We start from the raw sequence: 23,745 nt of genomic DNA, 5'->3' as shown, positions 1-23,745 counted from the left end.
TTAGATTGTTGATTTGAGATGTTTCTTGTTTCTTGAGGTAGGCTTGTATTGCTATAAACTTCCCTCTTAGAACTCCTTTTGCTGCATCCCATAGGTATGTATCACCATGTTTTCGTTGGCATTTGTCTCTAGGTACTTTTTGATTTCCTCTTTGATGTCTTCAGTGATCTCTTGGTTATTTAGTAACGTATTGTTTAGCCTCCATGTGTGTTTGTGTTTTTTATGTCTTTTTCCCTGTAATTGATTTCTAATCTCATAGCGTTGTGGTCAGAAAAGATGCTGGATATGATTTCAATTTTCTTATATTTACTGAGGCTTGATTTGTGACCCAAGATGTGATGTATCCTGGAGAATGTTCTGTGTGCACTTGAGAAGAAAATGTAATCTGCTGTTTTTGGATGGAATGTCCTATAAATATCAATTAAATCTATCTGGTCTATTGTGTCATTTAAATCTTGTGTTTCCTTATTAATTTTCTGTTTGGATGATCTGTCCATTGGTGTAAGTGAGGTGTTAAAATCCCCCACTATTATTGTATTACTGTCGATTTCCTCTTTTATAGCTATTAGCAGTTGCCTTATGTATTGAGGTGCTCCTATGTTGGGTGCATATATATTTATAATTGTTATATCTTCTTCTTGGATTGATCCCTTGATCGTTATGTAGTGTCCTTCCTTGTCTCTTGTAACATTCTTTATTTTAAAGTCTATTTTATCTGATACGAGTATTGCTACTCCAGCTTTCTTTTGATTTCCATTTGCATGGAATATCTTTTTCCATCCCCTCACTTTCAGTCTGTACGTGCCCCTAGGTCTGAAGTGGGTCTCTTGTAGACAGCATATATATGAGTGTTGTTTTTGTATCCATTCAGCAAGCCTGTGTCTTTTGGTTGGGGCATTTAATCCATTCACCTTTAAGGTAATTATCAATATGTATGTTCCTATTACCATTTTCTTAATTGTTTTGGGTTTGTTTTTGTAAGTCCTTTCCTTCTCTTGTGTTTCCCACTTAGAGAAGTTCCTTTAGCATTTGTTGTAGAGGTGGTTTGGTGGTGTTGAATTCTCTTAGCTTTTGCTTGTCTTAAAACTTTTGATTTCTCCATCAAATCTGGATGAGATCCTTGCCAGGTAGAATAATCTTGGTTGTAGGTTCTTCCCTTTCATTACCTTAAGTATATCATGCCACTCCCTTCTGGCTTATAGAGTTTCTGCTGAGAAATCAGCTGTTAACCTTATGGGTGTTCCCTTGTATGTTATTTGTCGTTTTTCCCTTGCTGCTTTCAATAATTTTTCTTTGTCTTCAATTTTGCTAGTTTGATTACTATGTGTCTCAGTGTGTTTCTCCTTGGGTTTATCCTGTATGGGACTCACTGTGCTTCCTGGACTTGGGTGGCTATTTCCTTTCCCATGTTAGGGAAGTTGTCGACTATAATCTCTTCAAATATTTTCTCGAGTCCTTTCTCTCTCTCTTCTCCTTCTGGGACCCCTATAATGTGAATGTTGTTGCGTTTAATGTTGTCCCAGAGGTCTCTTAGGCTGTCTTCATTTCTTTTCATTCTTTTTTCTTTATTCTGTTCTGCAGCAGTGAATTCCACCATTCTGTCTTCTGGGTCACTTATCTGTTCTTCTGCCTCAGTTATTCTGCTATTGATTCCTTCTAGTGTATTTTTCATTTCAGTTATTGAATTTTTCATCTCTGTTTGTTTGTTCTTTAATTCTTCTAGATCTTTGTTAAACATTTCTTGCATCTTCTCGATGCAAGGACCTGAAGGCTGGCCCACTCCTGGGAGACAGGGGACTCCTGACAGCGACTTGGGCTTGAGGCCTCCGCAGGCCTCGTTGAACTTCCGTCAGGCCACAGGGCATTAGGAGACTTCGCCCACCCTTCCTTCCCTCTCTCCCTCACTGGGGTTGGCCTTGGTGGGGTGACAGCTCCCTCAGCCTCCCCAGGCTCCCTCTGCCTCGTCTCACAGGCCAAACTCTGGCCTGTTAAATCTGTTTCTCAGAGGAGCCAGACAAACACAGCTTGTAACTGTTTTTTGATACAGTTGCTTTCTTTTATAATCAAACATACTTTATGTTATGTGTTTAAAAATGCTATTCTGTGATGGGGTCCACACATTACACCAGATGCCAAAGAGAACAGTTCAGAACCCCTGCCTTCTTGTTTGAGCTACTGTGAACTGGGTTTTCTGTTATCTGCATCCAAAACATCTCAACTCTTGGGAGATTTCAGTGAAAAAGTGTGAGAAGCTCTGGTTGGGGTAAACCCGCGTAAGAGAATGTTAAAACTCGGCTCTTACCATCCTGCACTTTGGACAGAGGCCCCCCAAAGCCCAGAGCAGCACAGTGGTTGCCCAGGATGCTCACAGCCCTGAGTGAAGCGTTAGACCAGTTCTGTGGACACACAGAGAGACGGACAGACAGGGTCCTGAGAGCCCAGCACCTGCTTCCTAGCCACACAAGGGAGGTTAGAGGGGCAAGCGTGGTCCCTATGATCTGGGTCCTGTCCGTTTCCCTGACAAACCAGAGGGCCTGGGCTGGTGGGAGGGGAGAACACTTAGATGGAAAAAAACGTTTGGATTGAGATGGGCTTTACACTAGACTGATGGGGTGGCGTGAAGGGGGTGATGCTGCCTGCTCCCTTCTGAGTCCAACTCAAACCCCTCTTTCTGGGACTGCTCTGCCGTCACGAAGAGGAAGGTGGAGGCTCGCAGGCCCTGGGGAACAGGGCAGAGGAGACATCTGAGGGAAAAGGCAGGTGGGTGGCTGCCCCAACTGGCCCGGCCACTGCAACTATGTGAACATTTTTTCTTTTTTAACTTTTCCCCACACCAAAGGAATCCAAACAACAGGATCCCAGAGCTAATGATCTAGCTCAGTGGTTCTCAGAGTGTGGTACCCAGACCGGTAGCATCCTCATAACCTGGTATGATGGTTTATTGCGTGTGTCAACCTGGCTGGGCAATGGTGTCCACTTGTTTGGTCAAATGCTCGTCTAGATGTTGCTGTTAAGGTATTTTATAGAGGTGATTAACATCTAACATCAGCAGACTTTAAATAAAAGATATCAGTCTGGATCATCTGGGCGAGCTTCATCCAATCAGGTGAGGGCTTAAGAGCAAAACTTGAGGCTTCTGGAAAAAGAAAGCAATTCTGCCTCAAGACTGTAACAGAGAAATCCTGCCTGAGTTTTCTGCCCTCACAGATTTCAGACTCACCAGCTCCCGCAATATCACACAGCCACTTCCTTATACACACACTAACGGTTCCGTTTCCATGGAGATCCCTGACCGCTGCACCTGGGAATTTGTTAGAAATGCATATTCTCAGGCCCCACACCAGGCTTACTGAAGCCAACACTCTGGGGGTGTGTGCTTTAATAAGATTTCCAGAAAATTCTCAAGTTTGAGAACTGCCCCTCTATATTCTCACTACTCAAAGTGTTGTCTGTGGACCAGCCCCAGTGGCATCACTGGGAGGTGGTTAGCAATGCAGACTCTCAGGCCCCACCCAGACCTGCTGAAAGGGGCTCTGCATTTTAGCCAGATCCCTGATGATTTGTGAGCACGTTAAAATTTGGGAAGCACTGACCCAGTGCTCCCCAGGGGCAGGGGGAAGAGGCAGTGTTGTCTGGACTCTCGGTGATAACAATAAAAACGGTTAATTATTGGGTACCTAAGTGCCAAGCCCTTTATACAGCTTGTATAATTCATGTGTAACTTCCCTGAACCCTCTCACAACCCTGTAAGGCAGGTATACCCATTAAGGCCGTTTTACAGACGAGGAAATGGACTGAGAGGGGTTTAGTAACCTGCTGAGGATCACACAGCTCATAAGTGGTGGATCAGAATCAGAACCAGGCTTCTAACTAGAAGCACCCACTCTCCACGCCAGACAGGGCGCCTCAGCGATTCAGGAGAGAGGACACACACACACACACACACACACACACACACACACACACACACACACACACACGGAGCCAAGATTCCTCCTCTTAATTACAGCTGTCTCTGCTGCTAACAAAGGCGGGGGCTGGGAAAGGAATCAACTTAATATGCAATTGCTTGTTCCCAATTTGCACAAATTACCATTTGTCTGAGGAGATAATGGTGGGAATTGGGATCCGCCCGGTGGGTTGCAGTGTTCATCTGCCTAACACCCTTCTGAGCCCTCCTCGCTGGCCTTCCCGCCTTCCTGGGAAGGGGGCCGAGCCTTCCAGTGAGACTTCAGGAGGCCTGGGTAAATCCTGGCTCTGTCCTCTTTGGGAGCACTTGGTGTTTTTTGCCAGTTTCCCCCTCCACTCACCTGTGCTATTGGCTAAATCTGCATGAGCCAACACTAGCCCATCTCCAGCTCCACAAGGGGGGCTGCCCCCTCCTACCTTACCCCCCAACTCCCTTCCTGGGGCCAAGCACATTTCCAATCCCAGAAAATACTAGGGGGGCTTTGATGATGCCATTCAAGGCTATGGTGGCATTGTGGTGAGAGCCAGTCCTGGCACGAGGAAGGGCTGAGGGGCCGGCAGGTGCTCTGGTACCCTTGCCTGCCACTCAGTTTCTTGATCTAGGGCTTCCTCCAGATGCAAGGCCTTTGGTCATGCAGTTCCCTCTTCCTGGAATGCTCTTCCCTACCTCTGCCCTTCTCCAGGCTGACTCGTCTGCATCCTTCAGGTTGAAGCTCAATACTAATTCTTTTTAAAAAATTTATTTGTTTTCTTTTGTTTGTTTGTTTTTCAATACTAATTCTTATAACAACAACAACTATCATTCATTGAGGACCTAATATGTGCTGTACCTGTGTTAACTCATTTAGTCACACAACATTATGTGATAGGTGCTATAGTTATTCTCACTTTGCAGATGGGGAAACCGGGACACAGAGAAGTTAAGTAATCTGCCTGAGGTCACACAGCAGGTGGTACAGCTAATATTTGAACCAAGGGGTTTGGTCTCAGAGCCCAATCTCTCACTTCTTCCGAGAAGCCTGCTGAAGGGCTGGGGGAAATCCTCCTGCTGTTTCCTCTGCTGGCACCATTCTCCTTATTGACACTTAGCACAGCTATAATCACACGTGTATCCTCTGCACATTGTCTGCCCTCAAGGAGGGCAGAGACCCACGTCTGACTTGCTGAGAGCTGTATCCCCACCATCTAGTTCTGTGCCTGGCACATGGCAAGTGCTCAATAAGCATTTGTGGGATGCTTGAATGAATAGGTCTCAGGCTCCTCATCTTTAAAATGGGGCTGGTAATACCTCCTCCCAAGGACCATTACAAGAAGTGGGGCAATGCAAGTAAAGCACTTCTCACAGCCTGGCCATTGTTTTCATTCATTTCAGGAAGAGAGACTCTGGATTCCCTGCCTTGGTGTCCTGAGGATTACTTGTTTATCTAGTGAACATTTATTGAGCATCTACTGTATACCAGCAGTCATAGGTGCTGGGTCCACACACTGCAGAGAGGAGGAGATGTAGTCAGTCCTTTAGGGCAGTGGTCCCCAAACTTTTTGGCACCAGGGACTAGTTTTGTGGAAGACAATTTTTCCCACGGACAGGGGTGAGGGTGGGGGGTGGTTCAGGCAGTAATGCGAGCGATGGGGAGCAATGAGTAGCGGCAGATAGAGCGATGGGGAGTGATGGGGAGAGATGGGAAGAGATGGGGAGAGATGGGGAGAGATGGGGAGAGATGGGGAGAGATGGGAAGAGATGGGGAGAGATGGGGAGAGATGGGAAGAGATGGGGAGAGATGGGGAGCGATGGGGAGAGATGGGGAGAGATGGGAAGAGATGGGGAGAGATGGGGAGCGATGGGGAGAGATGGGAAGAGATGGGGAGAGATGGGGAGAGATGGGGAGCGATGGGGAGAGATGGGGAGCAATGGGGAGTGATGGGGAGAGTTGGGGAGCGATGGGGAGTGATGGGAAGAGATGGGGAGAGATGGGGAGCGATGGGGAGAGATGGGGAGCAATGGGGAGTGATGGGGAGAGTTGGGGAGCGATGGGGAAGATGGGGAGCGATGGGGAGAGATGGGGAGAGATGGGGAGAGGTGGGGAGCGATGGGGAGCGATGGGGAGAGATGGGGAGAGATGGGGAGAGGTGGGGAGAGGTGGGGAGCGATGGGGAGAGATGGGGAGCAATGGGGAGCGATGGGGAGCGGCAGATGGAGCAATGGGGAGAGATGGGGAGTGATGGGGAGCGATGGGGAGCGATGGGGAGTGATGGGGAGCAATGGGGAGGGATGGGGAGTGATGGGGAGCGATGGGGAGCGATGGGGAGCAATGGAGAGCGATGGGGAGCGGCAGATGATGCTTTGCTCCCTCGCCCGCCGCTCATCTCCTGCTGTGCATCTGCTTCCTAACAGGTTCCGGACCGGGAGTTGCGGACCCCTTCTTTAGGGAAAGGCAGATGGTGCATCTAAGGCTGAATTCCCAGGCAGAGTCCTGTCCTTCTCCATTGGCAGACTCCTGTGTCAATGGAGGATCCCTGCTCTGGTCCCTGGGACACCCCCTCTCCCTAGTCCCCAGCACTGGGCACTCACAGGCTTCATGATCCAGGTGATTCCTGGGTTTTTGCGAAACTCCTCCACAAACAGACGGTACTCGCAGGGCATCTCAAAGGTTTTGGGGAAGAAGTCGCACTTGGCTGCCTCCAGCTTTCCTGCCTCGCGCTCCAGCTGTTTCCGGAAGCGCTTCAGGTTCTTCACCATGTAGTTCTTGCGGGTCAGCTGAGCAGCATGATGGACAGGCAGGCCGTTGGCGCTCATGCCCACTGCCCTGCACCAACCGTCCCACCAACGGCCCCTCTCCAACCACCCCACCAACTGCCCCCCACAGCCCCCATTCTCTGTAAGGTAAGAGTAACAATAAGAGGGACTCCCCTGGTGGTCCAGTGGGAAGGACTCTGTGCTCCCAATGCAGGGTGCCTGGGTTCAGTCCCTGGTCAGGGAACTAGATGCTGCATGCCGCAACTAAGAAGCCTGCATGCTGCAACTAAAAGATCCCACACGCCACAACGAAGATCCCACGTGCCTCAACTAAGACCCGGCCCAGCCAAAATAAATAAATAAAAATAAATCTTAAAAAAAAAAGGATTAAAAAAAGAGTAACAATAAGAGTAGCTTTGACTGAGAGCCTGCTATTCTATAATTATCCCCACTTTACAGGTGAGGAAACTGAGGCTCAGAAGGTTGTCAGTTGCCCAGAGCTATCCAGCTAACAGGCAGCACAGCCAGGGTTTGACCCGGCCTGTCTGATGCCAAAATTCTTTTTCTAACTGCTAAGCTGCACTAAACTTTTTAAATCTCCCACCACTGGCCCCTTGAGTCCCATCTTTGTGGTATGGTTCCTCCCAAAGCTCTCTCCCATCTCCAGACTCCAAACAGCTCAATTTGCCTCACCCTGAAATCACATAATCCCTCAAGCATCCTGCTTCTTTAGCCTTCGCACCTGAAGTCAGACGGCCCATGACCTCAGTCCCCTCCCCAAGGTGGGCTGTTCCTCAGGTCTGAGATCCCTATTCCCTCACACTATTTAGCTCATCGTGAATCTAGGGCACATATCTCTCACCTGGCATGTACCCCAAATTCCCTTGTACTCTTCCATTCTGGTCCTTGTACCCCCAAGCCAGCCCCTGCTCATTGCCACACCCAGTCCCCTGGGCCCACCCAGCTCACCTCGTAGTGGTTTCGGAAGTGACTGATCCGCACGTGCTCATCCATGTAGGTGTGGTCGAAATTCTCCCGGAGCCAGCTAACATCGCACCAGTAGAAATCCCACTCCCCTTCACTGGGGGTGGGGGTGGGACAAAAGTCAGGACCTGAGGACCTCAGCACTGCTGGAGATCTGGGGCCCAGGGAGGTGCAGCTGAGGGGTAAGCAGCGGTGTGTCCATCAGGTAAGTCTCAAGGAAGTGGCCTCGGGCTGTCGCTGCCCACCGTGTACTTTGTGAGGCCAGAGTGAAAACTACAGAAATGTCCCTGCAAAAATCCAGGCTACTGGTTTCCTTCGAACAATCAGCAGATCTGGCCACGTTGAGCCCAGAGGCCCCCTGGAACCCACCACCTTAGACAGGGCACACCCTCTCCAGATCACAGTCCCCACCATGCCCTATGGCCCATGACAACGGGCCAACCTTACCTGTTCATGTTACCTGCCTGGGCTCTGGAAGCATCCAAGTAGCCACCCCTGAGCCCACACTACCAAGCAGTGGAAACAGGCAACATTTATAAGCTCTTCCCAGTTCAGAAAGCCCTCCTCTCACTGAATCCTCAGAGCAGCCCCAGAAGTGACTACGATCACGCCTGGATCCCTAAGACGGGGACAGCCTTGCTCAGTGAGGACATGGCAGCCTCAGGATTCACACCCAAGCCTGCCCGACTCCAAATTCTGACCCTGTTCTTCACCACCTTGCCAGAGAGGGGGACAGGAAACCAGACTGATCTACCAAATCCAGATACCAGAGCTGGAGTACACAGAGGAGGTGCTTCAAAAAGACTTGACAGGAAATGAAATGCACAACCATGATTACTTCCAAATTTTTGAGTAAAAAATTACAGATATAACTGAAGCCCCGCGTATATTCCTGACTGATTCTATCTCCTACTCTCCTGTCCAAAAGGAAGCCATTAGACTGAATTTGGAATCATTTCTATGAGTGTCTTTATAGTTTTACTGTGTATATATGTGTGTATCCATATGTGGCACATGGCATCGTTTGGTATGTTCTTAAAACTTTCCAATGGCTAATACTTACTTCCACTTCCCATGTGCCAGACACTGTTCTAAGTACTTTACAAATATTAACTCATTAATCCTCATAGTAACTGTTAAGTGTTAGGTTCTTTTATTATGCCCATTTTAAAGATGAGTGAAGTGAGGCACAGAGAGGTTAAGGAACTCACCTAAGTTCATAAGCTAGTAAGTGGCAGAGCAGGACTGGAACTCAGGCCATCGGGTTCCAGATTCCAAGCTCTGTGGTTAGAGCTACTCTTGTCTATTTCCTTTCACAATTTGCTTTTTTTTTTAAACCCACCTTTTGTTTTAGTTGAATGAATAATGGATGAATGAATGAATAATGAAGTATTCATTCATTCATACAACACATAGGTGTTGAGGCTGTCTTGGTGTCAGAGACAATGTTGGATGCAAGGATATAGGGGGAACAAAAACACCTGGCTAGGTGGTACATACAGTCCTGTGGGGAAGACAAAAAATAAACAAGGAAACAAATACACAACTCTCTAATGAGGAATTGTGAAATGTTATAACCCAGTTGGAATAACCCAGTTGGAGGCCATGAGGCAGGGCAGCTGAGGAACCTATTTAGGTGGAGGCTACCCTGTGGAGCTGACCTTTCAGCTTAGATCTGAATGGTAAGGAGGGACAGCCAGATCAAGGGCAGTGGGGAGAGGGTTCCAGGAGTGGGAAGGACAGGAACTGAGGCCCTGAGGTTGGAAAGGGCTCATTCAAGGATATGAAAAAAAAGCCAGAGTGGAGGGAGAAATGTAAGGGATGACACTGAAACTGGAGTAGGGCCCAAAAAACAGGGCCTTGTAGACCATGATGTGGATTTTGGATTCTTTTCTAATTCCACAAGTTTGTTCATTTTGTACACCATCTTCATGATTATCACAGTCAAGTTGCTCTTAAATCGCCCAGGAAGACATTGAACTGCTCAACAAGGCCAACAGGAAATCCAGGTTCTTTCTACCTTCTCATTCTGCCATCCTTAACATGTTGTCTTCATGCTCATCACCTCAAGGTCACAAGATGGTTGCTGCAGTTCCAGGCATCAAGGACAGCTTTCTTTGTGGGAAGCAAGGGAGGGGACAGCTCTGGCCACATCTGTTCCAAACTCTGACCTAACAGGCTGATGGTCTGAATTGGGACCTCGTTCTATCTGGAAATACCAGACCCCAGCTTAGGTCCTAAGGAAAAGGTCTCACATTCACCGAGCCATGTCTGGTGTAAAGGCCCTGGCCTCTAGCCTTTCCTGACTTGAGGACTCTCGAGGCAATTTGGGATCAGCCAGGAAACAACCTGCTTCATGGACCCCCACACTATCAGCACCAGACGAACCCTCAGACCTTCTTCCACTTGACCATGGAGGAAGGCTGAGGAGAAACAGGGGGCAGCCTCAGATCACGTGGCAGGTCAGGACAGTACCTTTTCCCATATACCTGCCGGTCACCTCCCCCGCCTCATCCTCCACTACATCCAGTTCTTCTGGATCCAGGGAAGGAAAATTCATTCTGATATTAGTGTGATACATGAAAGAACCAAGAAGGAAAATCCACAGTAGCTACCATCATCACCACCATCACCATCATCACCATCACTGTAATACTCCCCAAAGTGCCAGAGAGAGGACTCTGCCATCTTGGATTCCCCATACCACGCTTGTCACTGTCAGCCAATTCCTAAATTTTTTGTGGGATGATTTAGTAAGGGTCTGTCTCCTCTGCTAGACTCCAGCACCAGGCAGCAGGAAGCATGCATTCACCTATTCACTCATTTGTTCCTTCAATTACTGAGAGGCTGCTAGAACAGGGAGGCTGAACCTGGGACTCTGCAGACAGCCAGGCTAGGTGAAAACCCTAGCTCAAGCCCTGACAAGATGGTATATTCCAACACTTTCCAACATGGTATATTTTTCCTTTTTGTCCAGTTTTTTCATCAGGAAAATGGGGATGATGATAGCACCTACTGGAAGGTTTACTGGGATGATTCAAAGAGGTCATGCGTGTAAAGTGTGGAAGAGTGTCTAGGAGGCTTAGTTGTTGTTATGCAACAAATATTTATTGAGGACCCTGGCAGGGTAGCTGGTTGCCCTCACCCCTCATATCTATTCTCTCCTTTTTCTCCAGTCATAGAATTTCCAACATTTACCTGGAAAATGTAGTCTACATTTTCCAGATTCCCTTGCAGCTAGGTGTGTCCACATGGCTAAGTTCTGGCCAGTGAAATGTGAGGGACTTCTGGGTTGTGTCCTTCAAGGGTAGGATATGCCTTTTCTTGTCTCCTTCCTACCTCCTGCTGCTTGGAATGTACAGGAACTCCACCTCAGACCATGAGGATGAGGATCTCACTCAAAGGATAGCAGAGTGGAAAGACGGAAGCAGATGGGTTCCACATTTCCATACCATCTTTGAACCTCCTACATCTGGACTTCAATGGGAGGGGTAAATAAACTTCTAGTCTGTCAAAGCCTCTTTTATTTTGTGTCCCTGTTACATGCATCCAAACCTTAACCTTCACTAATATTAACACCTACTACGTGCCAGGGATTGTTTGCTTTTTCATCTCAGTATCCCCAGGGCCCAGCATAGAAGAAGAAATGTAGGCTTAGGGGTCAAAAAACTTGTCCCAGGTCACAGAACTAGTAAGTGGCCAGGACCTGCCATCACCGGAGGATTCACCCCACAGGTCTGTGATAGTTGCATAGAGAGCTATAAGACACTGGCTGTGGAATAGTCAAACTGAACTGGGTTTGAATCCCACTCTGACACTTACATGCTGTGTGACCTTAAACAATTGACTTAATATTTCTGAACATATTCACATCTTTCTGGATGGTTATAAGGCTTCAATAAGACAGAGATGGCATCAGTAATGCACCTAACACATGGTGAATGCTAAATACATGTCGGCCCCTGTCACAGCCAAATTGGGACAAGTCCCAGTGGCCACCCAAGGGAGCTGGGACAAAAACGAAGGGAGACAAGGACCTGTGAGACAAAGGGAAGGAGAAACAAGGCTGGGGGTGAGGGCTTCTTACTCCTTTACTTCCACCCATCCTGGCCTGTGGTGAAGGACATCCATGAGGGTATTCATAGGAGTGGTCTTGAACCGGATTGATGCTCTCTGCTCTCTGCAAGACATGGCAATGGAACACTTGCTCAGAATCAACTATTTCCCAAGGACAGTCCAGGGATAGGAAAAAAGGGAAAGGAAGAAAGGTCAAGTTCCGTACATGGAAATGCCAAAACATAGAATTACTGAATTTTAGAATTTAGCATCATAGCGTGAAACAAAATAATCAAATTGAGAATGATAGAATCTTGAATCATTGAAAAATAATAGCAATCATTGTCTTCAGTGCCTTTCATGGTCTGGTTGCTTTACATACGCCATGGCTAATCCTTATATTAAATGATACGTTTTTGCAAATCCCCCTTTCTGTCACTCATCTGAGAAGATGGAATGGATATACTTTTCCCTCTTCCTCCTACCAGGACAACTAAAACCCCAGGACATTAGATATAAAACAAGTATAAGAAGACCCTGAAAGGTGGACAGAAGAAGGCAGATCGGCTACGGACCTCAGGACCCATGGAACAGCATGTGGTGAATTCCCTGGGTTATCTTTTTGCCTCATAGATCCCAGGTGTGGAGATGAAGAAGCTAGCAAGTCTGAAACACCAATGGGCACAGACAAAAAAAACCCTCCAGCAAAAGCCTGCTCTCTCCAGCTGACAAAATCAGGAAAGGAACACTTAAGACAATAACTTCTCTACTCTGGCCAACCCCAGCAGAAACAAATCTGTGACCTACACTCACTTATGCTATCAAAGGCTGAGTGGGGAATCTAGACTTCCCACCAGGTTGTAACAAGGTACCCAGTATCCCCCAAGACCCCTGGCTAGGCTGGTGTCAGAGAAGGTCAAAGACGTAGCCGGGACTTTCATCCCTAGCAGGTGGTAGTGAGGTGCCCACCCCTGCTGTGTCAGTGGAGACCATGTGCCTGGGCTTCCACCCCCACCTGGAAGTAAGGAGGCATCCCTCTCCCTTGGGCTGATGTCAATGGAGGCCTAGTGGAGAGTCAGGACTTTCATTACCACCCAGTGGTAATGAGGCTGCACTTCCTGTGGTGTTCATGTGAGTCAGGTAGGGAGCAGTAGCAAGGAACTCCTAACCCTCCTGGCCAGGGTGGTATCAGCAGAGGCCTAGTGGAACCAGAACTCCCATTCCACCCAGCAGTAAGAAGGAACCTCCTTTACCCTCAAGTGTCAATGGACGTCAAGTGGGGAACCTGGACTTCTACACTCTATGGTAGTAATGAGGTGGTACCATGCCCCCTTCCCTGGCCGGAGTGATGTCAGAAAATGTCACCTAAAAGAGGCTTAAACAAGATCCAGAGTTCTATGGCATAATACCCCAAATGTTCAGGTTTCAACTGAAAATCACTTGTCATACCAAGAATCAGGAAAATCTCAATGTGACTAAGAAAAATCAATAGATGCCCAAGAGGGGAGAGATATGGGAACATATGTATATGTATAACTGATTCACTTTGTTATAAAGCAGAAACTAACACACCATTGTAAAGCAATTATACTCCAATAAAAATGTTTAAAAAAATCAATAGATACCAATGCCAAAATGGCAGATGTGTTAGAATGATCTGACAAATATCTTAAAGCAGCCATCATAAAAATGTTTCAATGAGTAATTAAGAACACATTTGAAGAATAGGTGAAGAACACTGGAAGAAAGCAAGGGTGTCCGCTCTTACAACTCTTATTCAACGTAGCACTAGAAGTTCTAACCAGTGCAATAAGTCAATAAAAGGGACATAGATCAGAAAGGAAGAAAGAAAACTGTCCCTTTTTGCAGATGACTGTGTAAAAATTCCCACGGAACCTAAAAAACAATTCATGAACTAATAGGTAAGTACAGTGAGATCACAGGATATAAGATGAACATACAAATCAGTTATATTTCTATATACTATCAATGAACACATGAACTCTGAAATTAAAAATACAATTTACAACTATTACTTTTAAAAAAAGGAATATTTAGGTGCAAATCTAACAAAACACGTGCAGGACTTAGGTACTAAAAACTACAAAATGCTGATGCAAAAATTCAGAGAAGGTCTAGATAAATTGAGAACCCTACCATGTTCATGGATTGGAAGACTCAGCAGAGTACAGATGTCAATTCTTCCCAAACTGGTGTGCAGACTTAATGCGATTCCTGGGATCAAAATCCCAGTAAGATTTTTTGTAGATATAGATAATTCTAAAATGTATGTGGAAAGGCAAAGATATTAGAACTAGAATATCTAAAACAATTTTGAAAAGAAGAATAAAGTGGGGTAAATCAGTCTAACCAATTTCAAAACATTATGTAGCTACAATAATCAAGACTGTGTGGTATTCACAGAGAAAGAGATACAAAGACCAAGAGAACAACCAACCAACCAACAACAAACAAACAAACAAGAGATGGACCCGCACAAATATGCCCAACTGAATTTTTAAAAATTATTTATTTGGGGGCTTCCCTGGTGGCGCAGTGGTTGAGAGTCCGCCTGCCGATGCAGGGGACACGGGTTCGTGCCCCGGTCCAGGAAGATCCCACATGCCGCGGAGCGGCTGGGCCCGTGAGCCATGGCCGCTGAGCCTGCGCGTCCGGAGCCTGTGCTCCGCAACGGGAGAGGCCACAACAGTGAGAGGCCTGCATACAGCAAAAAGAAAAAAAAAAAAATTATTTATTGGGCTGTGTGCGGGCCCTTGGTTGCAGCATGCGGGATCTAGTTCCCTGACCAGGGATCAAACCTGGGCCCCCTGCACTGGGAGCGTGGAGTCTTAACTGCTGGACCACCAGAGAAGTCCCTGCCCAACTGAATTTTGACAAATGAACAAAAGCAATTCAATGGAGGAAGAATAGCCTTTTCAATAAATGGTGCTGGAGAATTGGATGTGCACATGCAAAAAATGAACCTAGGCTTAAACCTCATACTTTATTATAAAGTATAAGGTACTTTATACTTTAACTCAAAATGGATCACAAACTTAAGTGTAAAATGTAAAATGATAAAACATAGAGGAAAATCTTTGGGATCTAAGAGCTAGGCAAAGAATTTTTAGATTTGACACTACGAGCATGGTCCATAAAAGGGAAAACTGATAAATTGGATAAACTGATAAACCTTCCAAATTAACGATTTCTGCTCTTTAAAGGACTCTGTTAAGTCAATGAAAAGGCAAGGTACAGCCTAGGAGAAAATATTTGCAACCACATATTTGACGAAGGACTACTATCTAGAATACATAAAGAATTCTCAAAACTCAACATTAAAAAGAAAATCCAATTAGAAAATGGGCAAAAGACATGAACAGATATTTCACCAAAGAGGATACACAGATGACAAATGAGCACATGGAAAGATGTTCAACATCGTTTACCATTAGGGAAGTACAAATTAAAACCACAATGATATAGCAATACACAAGTATCAGAATGGCTAAAATAAAAAAGTCTGACAACATCAGCTGCTGGAAAGGACACAGAGAAACCGAATCACTCTTACATTGCTGATGGGAATATAAAATGGTGCAGCCACCTTGGAAAATAATTTGACAGTTTCTTAAAAAACTAAGCATGCAACTACCGTATAATCCAGCAATTGTACTCCTGGGCATTTACCCCAGTGAAATGAAAACTAACACACAAACCTGTACTTGAATGTTCATAACAGCTTTATTCATAATAGCCCCAGACTGGAAGAAAACCCAGATGTCTTTCAATAGGTAAGTGGTTAAACGCATGGTGGTATATCCGTTCCCTGGAATACTAGTCAGCAATAAAAAGGAATGAACTGTTTATGCACTCAACAACCTGAATATCTCTAGCGAAGTTGCTGAGTGAAAAAGGCCAGTCCCAAAAGGTTAGTATATAATGTGTGATTCCATTATAAAAACTCTTTGGGGCTTCCCTGATGGCGCAGTGGTTGAGAGTCCGCCTGCCGATGCAGGGGACACGGGTTCGTGCCCCGGTCCGGGAAGATCCCACATGCCGCGGGGCAGCTGGGCCCGTGAGCCATGGCCGCTGAGCCTGCGCGTCCGGAGCCTGTGCTCCACAACAGGAGAGGCCACAACAGTGAGAGGCCCGCGTACCGCAAAAAACAAATAAACCAAAGAAAACACACCAAAAAAAACTCTTTGAAAGGACAAAATTATTGAAAAGGGAACAAAACAACAGTTGCTGGGGGTTAAAGATAGGGTACGTTGGGATGGGGAGGAAGAGGGGGAGGGAGGGGAAGTGGGTGTGGTTATAAAAGGCACTATGAGGGATCCTTGTGGTGGTGGAAATATTCCATATCTTGACTGTATCAATGTTAATATCCTAGTTGGATGCTGTGCTATAGTTTTACTCTGTTACCACTGGGGGGAACTGGGTAAAGGGCACATAAGATCTCTCTGTATTATTTCTCACAACTGCATATAAATCCACAATTAAAATGTTCAATTTTAAAAATTAACAGTTTTTTTTTTTTTTTGGCTGCACAACTTGCAGGATCTTATTTCCCTGATCAGGGATTGAACCAGGCCCTTGGCAGTGAAAGTGCAGAGTCCTAACTGGACTGCCAGGAAATTCCCAACACAACTTTAGATGTCTGGATAATGGCTACCTTTATCGAGCAATGATTAGAAGAGGGCATGCTGGTGATGTTCTGTTTCCTGATGTGGGTATATTAAGTTTATGAAAATTCACTGAGCTGTAAAATTATGATATACTCAACTTTCTGTATATATAACAGAACTCTATAACAAAATATACCACAAATAAAGTTAAAGGACTACCTATAGATTAAGAAAAAATATTTGTGGTGCTTATAATCCATAAGAGATTTGGACCAAGTACATAAAGAAAAAGACAAACTCAATAGAAAAGTGTCTAGAAGCTATGAACAGGCAATTAATAGCATAGGAAATTTAAATGACCAACAAGCATGTTAAAAGATACTCAACCTTACCAATAATTAAGAAATGCAAATTAAAATACCAAGGAGAGGACTTCCGCTTTGGGTTATGATGTAAAAGAATGTAAAAGACTTTCAATCCTATAGTAACAATGAGAAAAAAATGTACAGAATAAATATACTTGTCCATGGGGCTAGTGGAGAGCAATAGACAGAAGAAAACTTGATGAACTGATTCCAGAGAGAAACAAGGCCTTCATGGGGGGGAGCAGAGAGATGCAGCCGTTTCCAGATCTGGGCTGGCTGCCTGGCCTGGGGTGGGCAAGTGGAGGAACAAGCCAGCCGTGGAAGAGAGAGTCTGTGGCACCAGGAGAAATCAGCTGAGCTTATACGATATGTAGGACGGCAAAACACATCAAAATCTGGAAGGGCCCATTCCAAAACCAAAGCAAACAAAACCGGATTCTGGCAAATTTGCTTAAGAAAGGAACAGTAGAGAAAACAGTACAGCTGAGAGAAAACCCAGACTCCTGCATGTTTACGTGGTGTTTGCATTCCGGCAGCCCTGCCAGAGTTGAATTCAAAAATGAACAACAACAAAAATCAAACAAACAAACAAAAAAACTGAACTGCAGTCCAATCTCCTCCCAGGTCAAATACTAACAAGCTCAAAATGGTAGTACAGGAGGCTGGGCTTGGGATGAACTCAGTGTAATTAAAGCTTTGGTCCAACCCATGTTCCCAGTGCATATAAAATTCATGTTTACACTATACTGTAGTCTATTAAGTGTGCAATAGCATTGTGTCTTTTGAAAAATGTACATATCTTAATTAAAAAATACTTCATTGCTAAAAAAAGTTGACCATCATCTGAGCCTTCAGTGAGTTGTAGTAGTAACATCAAAGATTGCGGATCACAGATCATCATAACAAATAGAATAATCATGAAACAGTTTGAAATATTGTGAGAATTACCAAAGCGTGACACAGACACGAAGGGAGCAAATTCTGTTGCAAAAATGGCACCAATAGACTTTGTTGATGCAGGGTTGCCACAAACCTTCAATTTGTGAAAAACATAATATCTGTAAACTGCAATAAAGCAAAACACAATAAAATGATGTATGCCTGTATACACACACACACATACACATATGTGGGTGTGGGTGTGGGTGTGGGTGTGTGTAATTTTTTGGTCTTCACTGCTTTTTATACACAATGACCAGAATGGAATATAAAAAATAGAAGACATGCAATAATAAAGCAGAAAAATTTTAATGCATGATCAAGAGGAAAAACTCTATATTTTGTTATAGAGTTCTGTTATATATACATAACTCATAAATAACCCAATTATTGGAATTATTAAAGACTTTAAACAGATATTATAAATGTGTTAAAGAATTTACATGCAAAGTGAGAGAGTGGCATGGACATATATACACTACCAAACGCAAAATAGGTAGCTAGTGGGAAGCAGCCGCATAGCACAGGGAGATCAGCTCCGTGCTTTGTGACCACCTAGAGGGGTGGGATAGGGAGGGTGAGAGGGAGGGAGACGCAAGAGGGAAGAGATATGGGAACATATGTATAACTGACTCACTTTGTTATAAAGCAGAAACTAACACACCATTGTAAAGCAATTATACTCCAATAAAGATGAAAAAAAAAGAATTTACATGAAAAGGTGGATATAATGAGTAAATATATTTAATTATTTAAATATATTTAATTACATTTAACCAGTATAATGAGTTATTGCAGAAAAGACACTGAAAGTCTAAAAAAGAACCAAAATGGAAAAATGTAGGACTGAAAATTATAGTATCTGAAATTAAAAATTCATAGGATGAGCTCAACAGGGGATTGGACATTGTAGAAATAAGGATAGTATTGTTAGTCAAAGGGTACAAATTTCCAGTTATAAGAGGAATGAGTTTTGAGGATCTAATGTACAGCAGGGTGACTATACTGTATGATAGACTTGAAAGCTGCTCAGAGTAGACCTTAAGTGTTCTCAAGTAGACCTTAAGTGTTCTCACCATAACAACAACAAAATGGTAGTTATGTGAGGTGAAGGATGTGTTAACTAACCTTATTGTGGTAAACATTTTACAATATATATATATGTGTATCAAATCATCACATTGTCCACCTTAAATCATACAATGTTTTATGCCAATTATATCTCAATAAAGCTGGAAAAAAATTTAAGGTAATAAATTTGAAGACAGGTCAATAGAAATTATTCAATCTGAATTAGAGAAAGAAAAAATTTAGAAGAACAGAATCTCAGTGCCTTATGGGATAATATCAAGCAACCTAACATACATGTAACTGGAATCCCAGAAGGAGATGGGAGCAAATAGGACGAAAAATATTTTTCAAAAAAATGATGGCTGAAAAATTTCCAAATTTGACTAAATTATCAAGGCACGGATCCAAGAAGCTCAATTAACTCCAAGCAGAATAAATACAAAACACACACACACACACACACACACACACACAAAGGCAAACAAACTATAGTCAAATTTCTGAAAACCAGAGGAGTCTTAAAAACAGACAGGGGAAAAAGACACATACAGGTGTGTGCGTGTATGTGTATGTGTAACTGCCGGGGCGGTGGTGGGGAGACAGTGTAAAGGACAACTGACTTCTCATCAGAGACAATGCAAGTCTAAAGACAAAGGGACATCATCTTTTAAGAATTTTAAAGGAAAGTTCTTCAGGTAGAAGGAAACTTATACCAGATGGAGATTCAGACCTATAAGAAGGGATAAAGAGTGGAGTAAATTTGAAATACTTTCTTCCATATCTTAATTAAAAAAAACAAACAGTTAACTATGTAAAGTGAATATAATGAGAATGTATTGTAGGGCTGGGACTTCCCTGGCGGTCCAGTGGTTAAGACTCCACGCTGCCACTGCAGGGGGTGAGGGTTCGATCACTGGTCAGGGAGTTAAGATCCCATGTGCCAGGTGGCGTGGCCAAAAAGTAAAAAAAACAAAAACAACAACAACAAAAAAACTACATTGTAAAAAAAAAAGAATGTATTGTAGGGTTTATAATATATTTACAAGTAAAATATACGACAAAAATAGCAGCACGAAAGATGGGAGGGGAGTAAACAGAGCATGCTGTTCTAGGGCTCTTATGGTGGTATAATATTGAGTCAAGGTAGATAGTGATAAGTTAAGGATGCATATTGTAATTCCCTAGAGCAGTGGTTCTTTTTTTTTTTTTTTAAATAAATTTATTTATTTATTTTTTGGCTGCGTTGGGTCTTCGTTGCTTTCTCTAGTTGTGGTGAGCCGGGGCTACTCTTCGATGGCATGCGCGGGCTTCTCTTGTTGTGGAGCACCTGCTCTAGGCATGGGCTTCAGTAGTTGTGGCACGTGGGCTCCGTAGTTGTGGCTCACGGGGTCTAGAGCGCAGGCTCAGTAGTTGTGGCACTCGGGCTTAGTTGCTCCGAAGCATGTGGGATCTTCCTGTACCAGAGATGGAAACCGTGTCCCCTGCATTGGCAGGCAGATTTTTAACCACTGCACCACCAGGGATGTCCCAAAGCAGTGGTTCTTGATGTGTGGTCCAAGTACTCCTCAAGGTCCTCTCAGGGGTACACAAAGTCCTCCCCTTTCAACAACATATCTTTGTGAGGCTAGATTTTCTTCCTACTCTTCAGGCAAAACAACGTATCACAACAGATTGAATACAGAAAATATGAGAAGCTGAATGTTTTTTATTAAGCCAGACATTGAAGAGCCTCACAAAAAATGTAAAACAACCGCCACTCATCTCAGTAAATTTGGGGGAGGGAGAAAGTAGTTATAGTTCATAAAAATATGTTATTTATGCTTCCATGTAATGAGTATGTGATTGCTTTTTTTTTTTTTAGAAGATGTTGGGGGTAGGAGTTTATTAATTAATTTATTTATTTTTGCTGTGTTGGGTCTTCGCTTCCGTGCGAGGGCCCTCTCTAGTTGTGGCAAGCGGGGGCCACCCTTCATTGCGGTGCACGGGCCTCTCACTATCGCGGCCTCTCTCGCTGCGGAGCACAGGCTCCAGACGCGCAGGCTCAGTAGTTGTGGCTCACGGGCCCAGCCGCTCCGCGGCATGTGGGATCCTCCCAGACCAGGGCTCGAACCCGTGTCCCCCGCATTAGCAGGCAGACTCCCAACCACTGCGCCACCAGGGAAGCCCTGTGATTGCTTTTTAAATGAATTAATAAATAAGTATTTTTTAAATTTATCTTTTAAAATTTCTAATGTGGTAAATATTGATAAGTATAAGCTGCATAAACAAAAGTTATTACAGTCCACAATGATTTTTAAGTTGTAAAGGGATCCTGAGGTCAAATTTTGAAAACTACTGTTCTAAAGTAGTGAAATATTTAAAGCTAATCCAAAACAATAAAGAAATACAAGTTCAAATCCATCAGATTGGAGAAAATATTAAAAATCAGGCAAATACCAAGTGTTTGCGAGAATGTGGAGAAATGATAGTGATGCTGGTGGGAGTGTAAATTGGATAAACTTTTGGAGAGAAAGTTGGCATATTAAAACCATCAATTACTATTTCATACACATTAGACTGGCAAAAATCTAAAAGTCCAAGTTTTAGCAACAATGTGCTAAAATGGAAACTCCTCCTCCTCCAGTAGAAGGCGCTTTGAAGAACCACATGGCAGTATTTAGTAAGTTGAATGTGCATATACTCTACACCCAGCAATTCTATCCTAGATCTACACCCTAGGTAGATACCCTACATATGTACTCGGCAATATACATACAAGGATATTCATCTGTAACTGTTAATATTTTTATAGAAGTAATCTGCAGCACACACTGTTGGTGGTCCATCCTTATCCCTTGGGCATTTGCCATTCCTGTGCATGCAAATCACAGGGCTTTCCTCTGCCAGCACCTGCAGTTCTTTACCTGAAGTCTTCTTCTAGCCCTTGGTGTGCTCAGCCAGTGCTTGGAGTAGATCTGAAGTACCAGGGAGTTAACTGCCCTCCCCCCAACAGCATAAAACCAATGATGACTGAAGTTTATGGATAAATCCTCCAGCTCTTTCATCACTCAGTTGGGGTAAGTCTATGGTGTGTTCTACACTATCTCATAGGAATCCCCGGTGGGATGGAGCCCCACTTGCCCACAGCAATAACCTGTCAATAATGCACTTTTTATTGGTTTCTTTCCCTTAGCTGTCTCACTTCCCCACTTCCCTGCCGATGCTTCCTGGAATCACCTTCCAGATGAACGATCTGCTCTCACATCCTTATCTCAGGGTCTGCTTGTGGAGGAAACCAATATAAGACACAACCTAAGTGCCTTTCAGAAGGCAGATAGATAAATAACTTGTGGTAAATAATGGAACTCATACAGTAGTTAAAATGCATCCAGAGCTACAGGCACCAACATGGATAAATACTGAAAGTAGAATTTTGTGAGACAAAAGCAGGGTGCAAATGTAACAGTATAAAGCCACTTACGCAACTTTTATTCCTAGCCACTCGGGCAGCTAGGGGCGTCCATGTGACACAATTTGGGTCAATAAGATAAAAGCATAAAACCGCTAAGGAGGGTAGGTTCCTGGGTAGTGTTTATTCTTTTGATTTGAGAGAGAGATGGCTTGAGTCTGCCCTCCCCCCTGCTTCCCATCTTGATCATGACATGAAGGCTGAAGATGTAGCAGCCACTTGGTGTCTATCAGGAAAATGTGAAGGCAATCACAGAGACACTAGCTCTGACGTTGTTGAACCACTGCACCAGCCCCACAGAAGCTTTGTTACATGAGGAAAAGAAATACAATTTTTTAAAGGTACTATTAGTTGGGTTTCCTGTTACTTGTAGCTAAATGCATTTCTAATCAATATCTGCCTTGATAAAACAGATGGATGGGTCCTGTTAACTGAAGTGCTCTTTGTTTTATTGAGGTGGGAGTGGGTGTGTAAGTTTAGGGCCAGGAGCTGGAACACAGTGGAACACTGTGCATGCAAGAGTGAAAGGTTTGAAATTGGTGGAAAGGAGTTAGTACAGAGACAAAGAAGGCAAAGAAGATGGGTGCTGCATGAGAGAAAGGTCAGAGGCCATGCATGCCTGCCCCAGAGGTGCTGTAGCCAGGAAGGGCATTAGAAAGAACAGAAATATATAATGAAATAGGGAATCGAAAATTCTAAAATATTTGCCATGGTGTGTGCAATGTAAACTACCTCCCCTAATTCCCACAAAAATCTTCAGCAAAGTCTGCATTGCTCACTCCTGCTTTGTGCAAGTGGATTATTTTTAAGAAATCCGAAGAGGTGCTGAGTTCTATAACCAGGTTATTGGTGCAGAGCGATGCAGAAGTTCAGAGTGCAGTTGACATTTGCATTATCAAGTCAACTTCACATGGTTGTTGAAGGAGGCAAGGAAACACAGTTAGACACAACATGGGCCATGGAGTCCAACAAGCTCTGCCACTAACAGATGCTATGGTCTTGAGCAAGTAACTTAGCCTCCCTGAGCTTCAGTTTCCCCATCGGTAAAGTGGACATAAGAGTAGTATCTATTTCAAAGAATTGTGGTAAGGATTCGATGAGATATACAAGTAAAGTAACAAGCCCAGGGCCTGGCACATGGTAAGTGCTCACTGATTGTTTATTATCATTATCATTATTTAAGTAAAGAAGTGGGGGGAGGATGGACAAAGGGAAGGAAGGAAGGCAGCAAGCAAGCAGGAAGTTAGTTCTGGGTTTATTGGATTGGGTGGGACCACTCACCGCTCTCTTCCCTTTGGCAGTCCATGCCCCTTGTAATTTTGATTCTGCAGTGAGAAAAGGAAAGTGATGTAATTTTATGCATATCTACCTGCTTCCCAAATCAACTTACTGTAGATATTAAAATGCTCAAACTATCGGACTCAACACTGCCCAGATGCTATGACATGAAGGTTCAGCCTGGCCAATTTCTTATTAGTCAACATGTGCCTAGTAACTTGGTCCTTGAAATGAACCTCCAAGAATCCAAGGGTCCACCTCACTGTAGGCTTA

At 44.3% G+C, this 23,745-nt stretch overlaps 1 protein-coding gene across 1 annotated transcript in view; it reads right to left on the bottom strand.

Annotated features, from left to right (window-relative positions):
- TTLL9 (tubulin tyrosine ligase like 9) overlaps positions 1 to 11,869 on the bottom strand; it is a gene marked incomplete at its 3' end in the record, with an annotated part of 43,733 nt that extends 31,864 nt beyond the window's left edge. The window contains exons 1-3 of the mRNA XM_082857823.1: positions 11,775 to 11,869; positions 7,673 to 7,784; positions 6,539 to 6,724 (exon numbers count right to left, since the gene is read on the bottom strand). Coding sequence (XP_082713949.1) covers positions 6,539 to 6,724; positions 7,673 to 7,784; positions 11,775 to 11,830 — 354 coding nt within the window. The 5' untranslated portion in view covers positions 11,831 to 11,869. The remainder of the gene's footprint in view (positions 1 to 6,538; positions 6,725 to 7,672; positions 7,785 to 11,774) is intronic.
- Positions 11,870 to 23,745: the final 11,876 nt, after the last annotated feature.

Source organism: Leucopleurus acutus (genome assembly GCF_964270905.1).
Source record: "Leucopleurus acutus genome assembly, chromosome: 16".
Lineage (NCBI taxonomy): Eukaryota > Metazoa > Chordata > Mammalia > Artiodactyla > Delphinidae > Leucopleurus > Leucopleurus acutus.
Note: the sequence above shows the minus strand (reverse complement) of the source record. Positions and strands in the feature narration are given on the sequence as shown.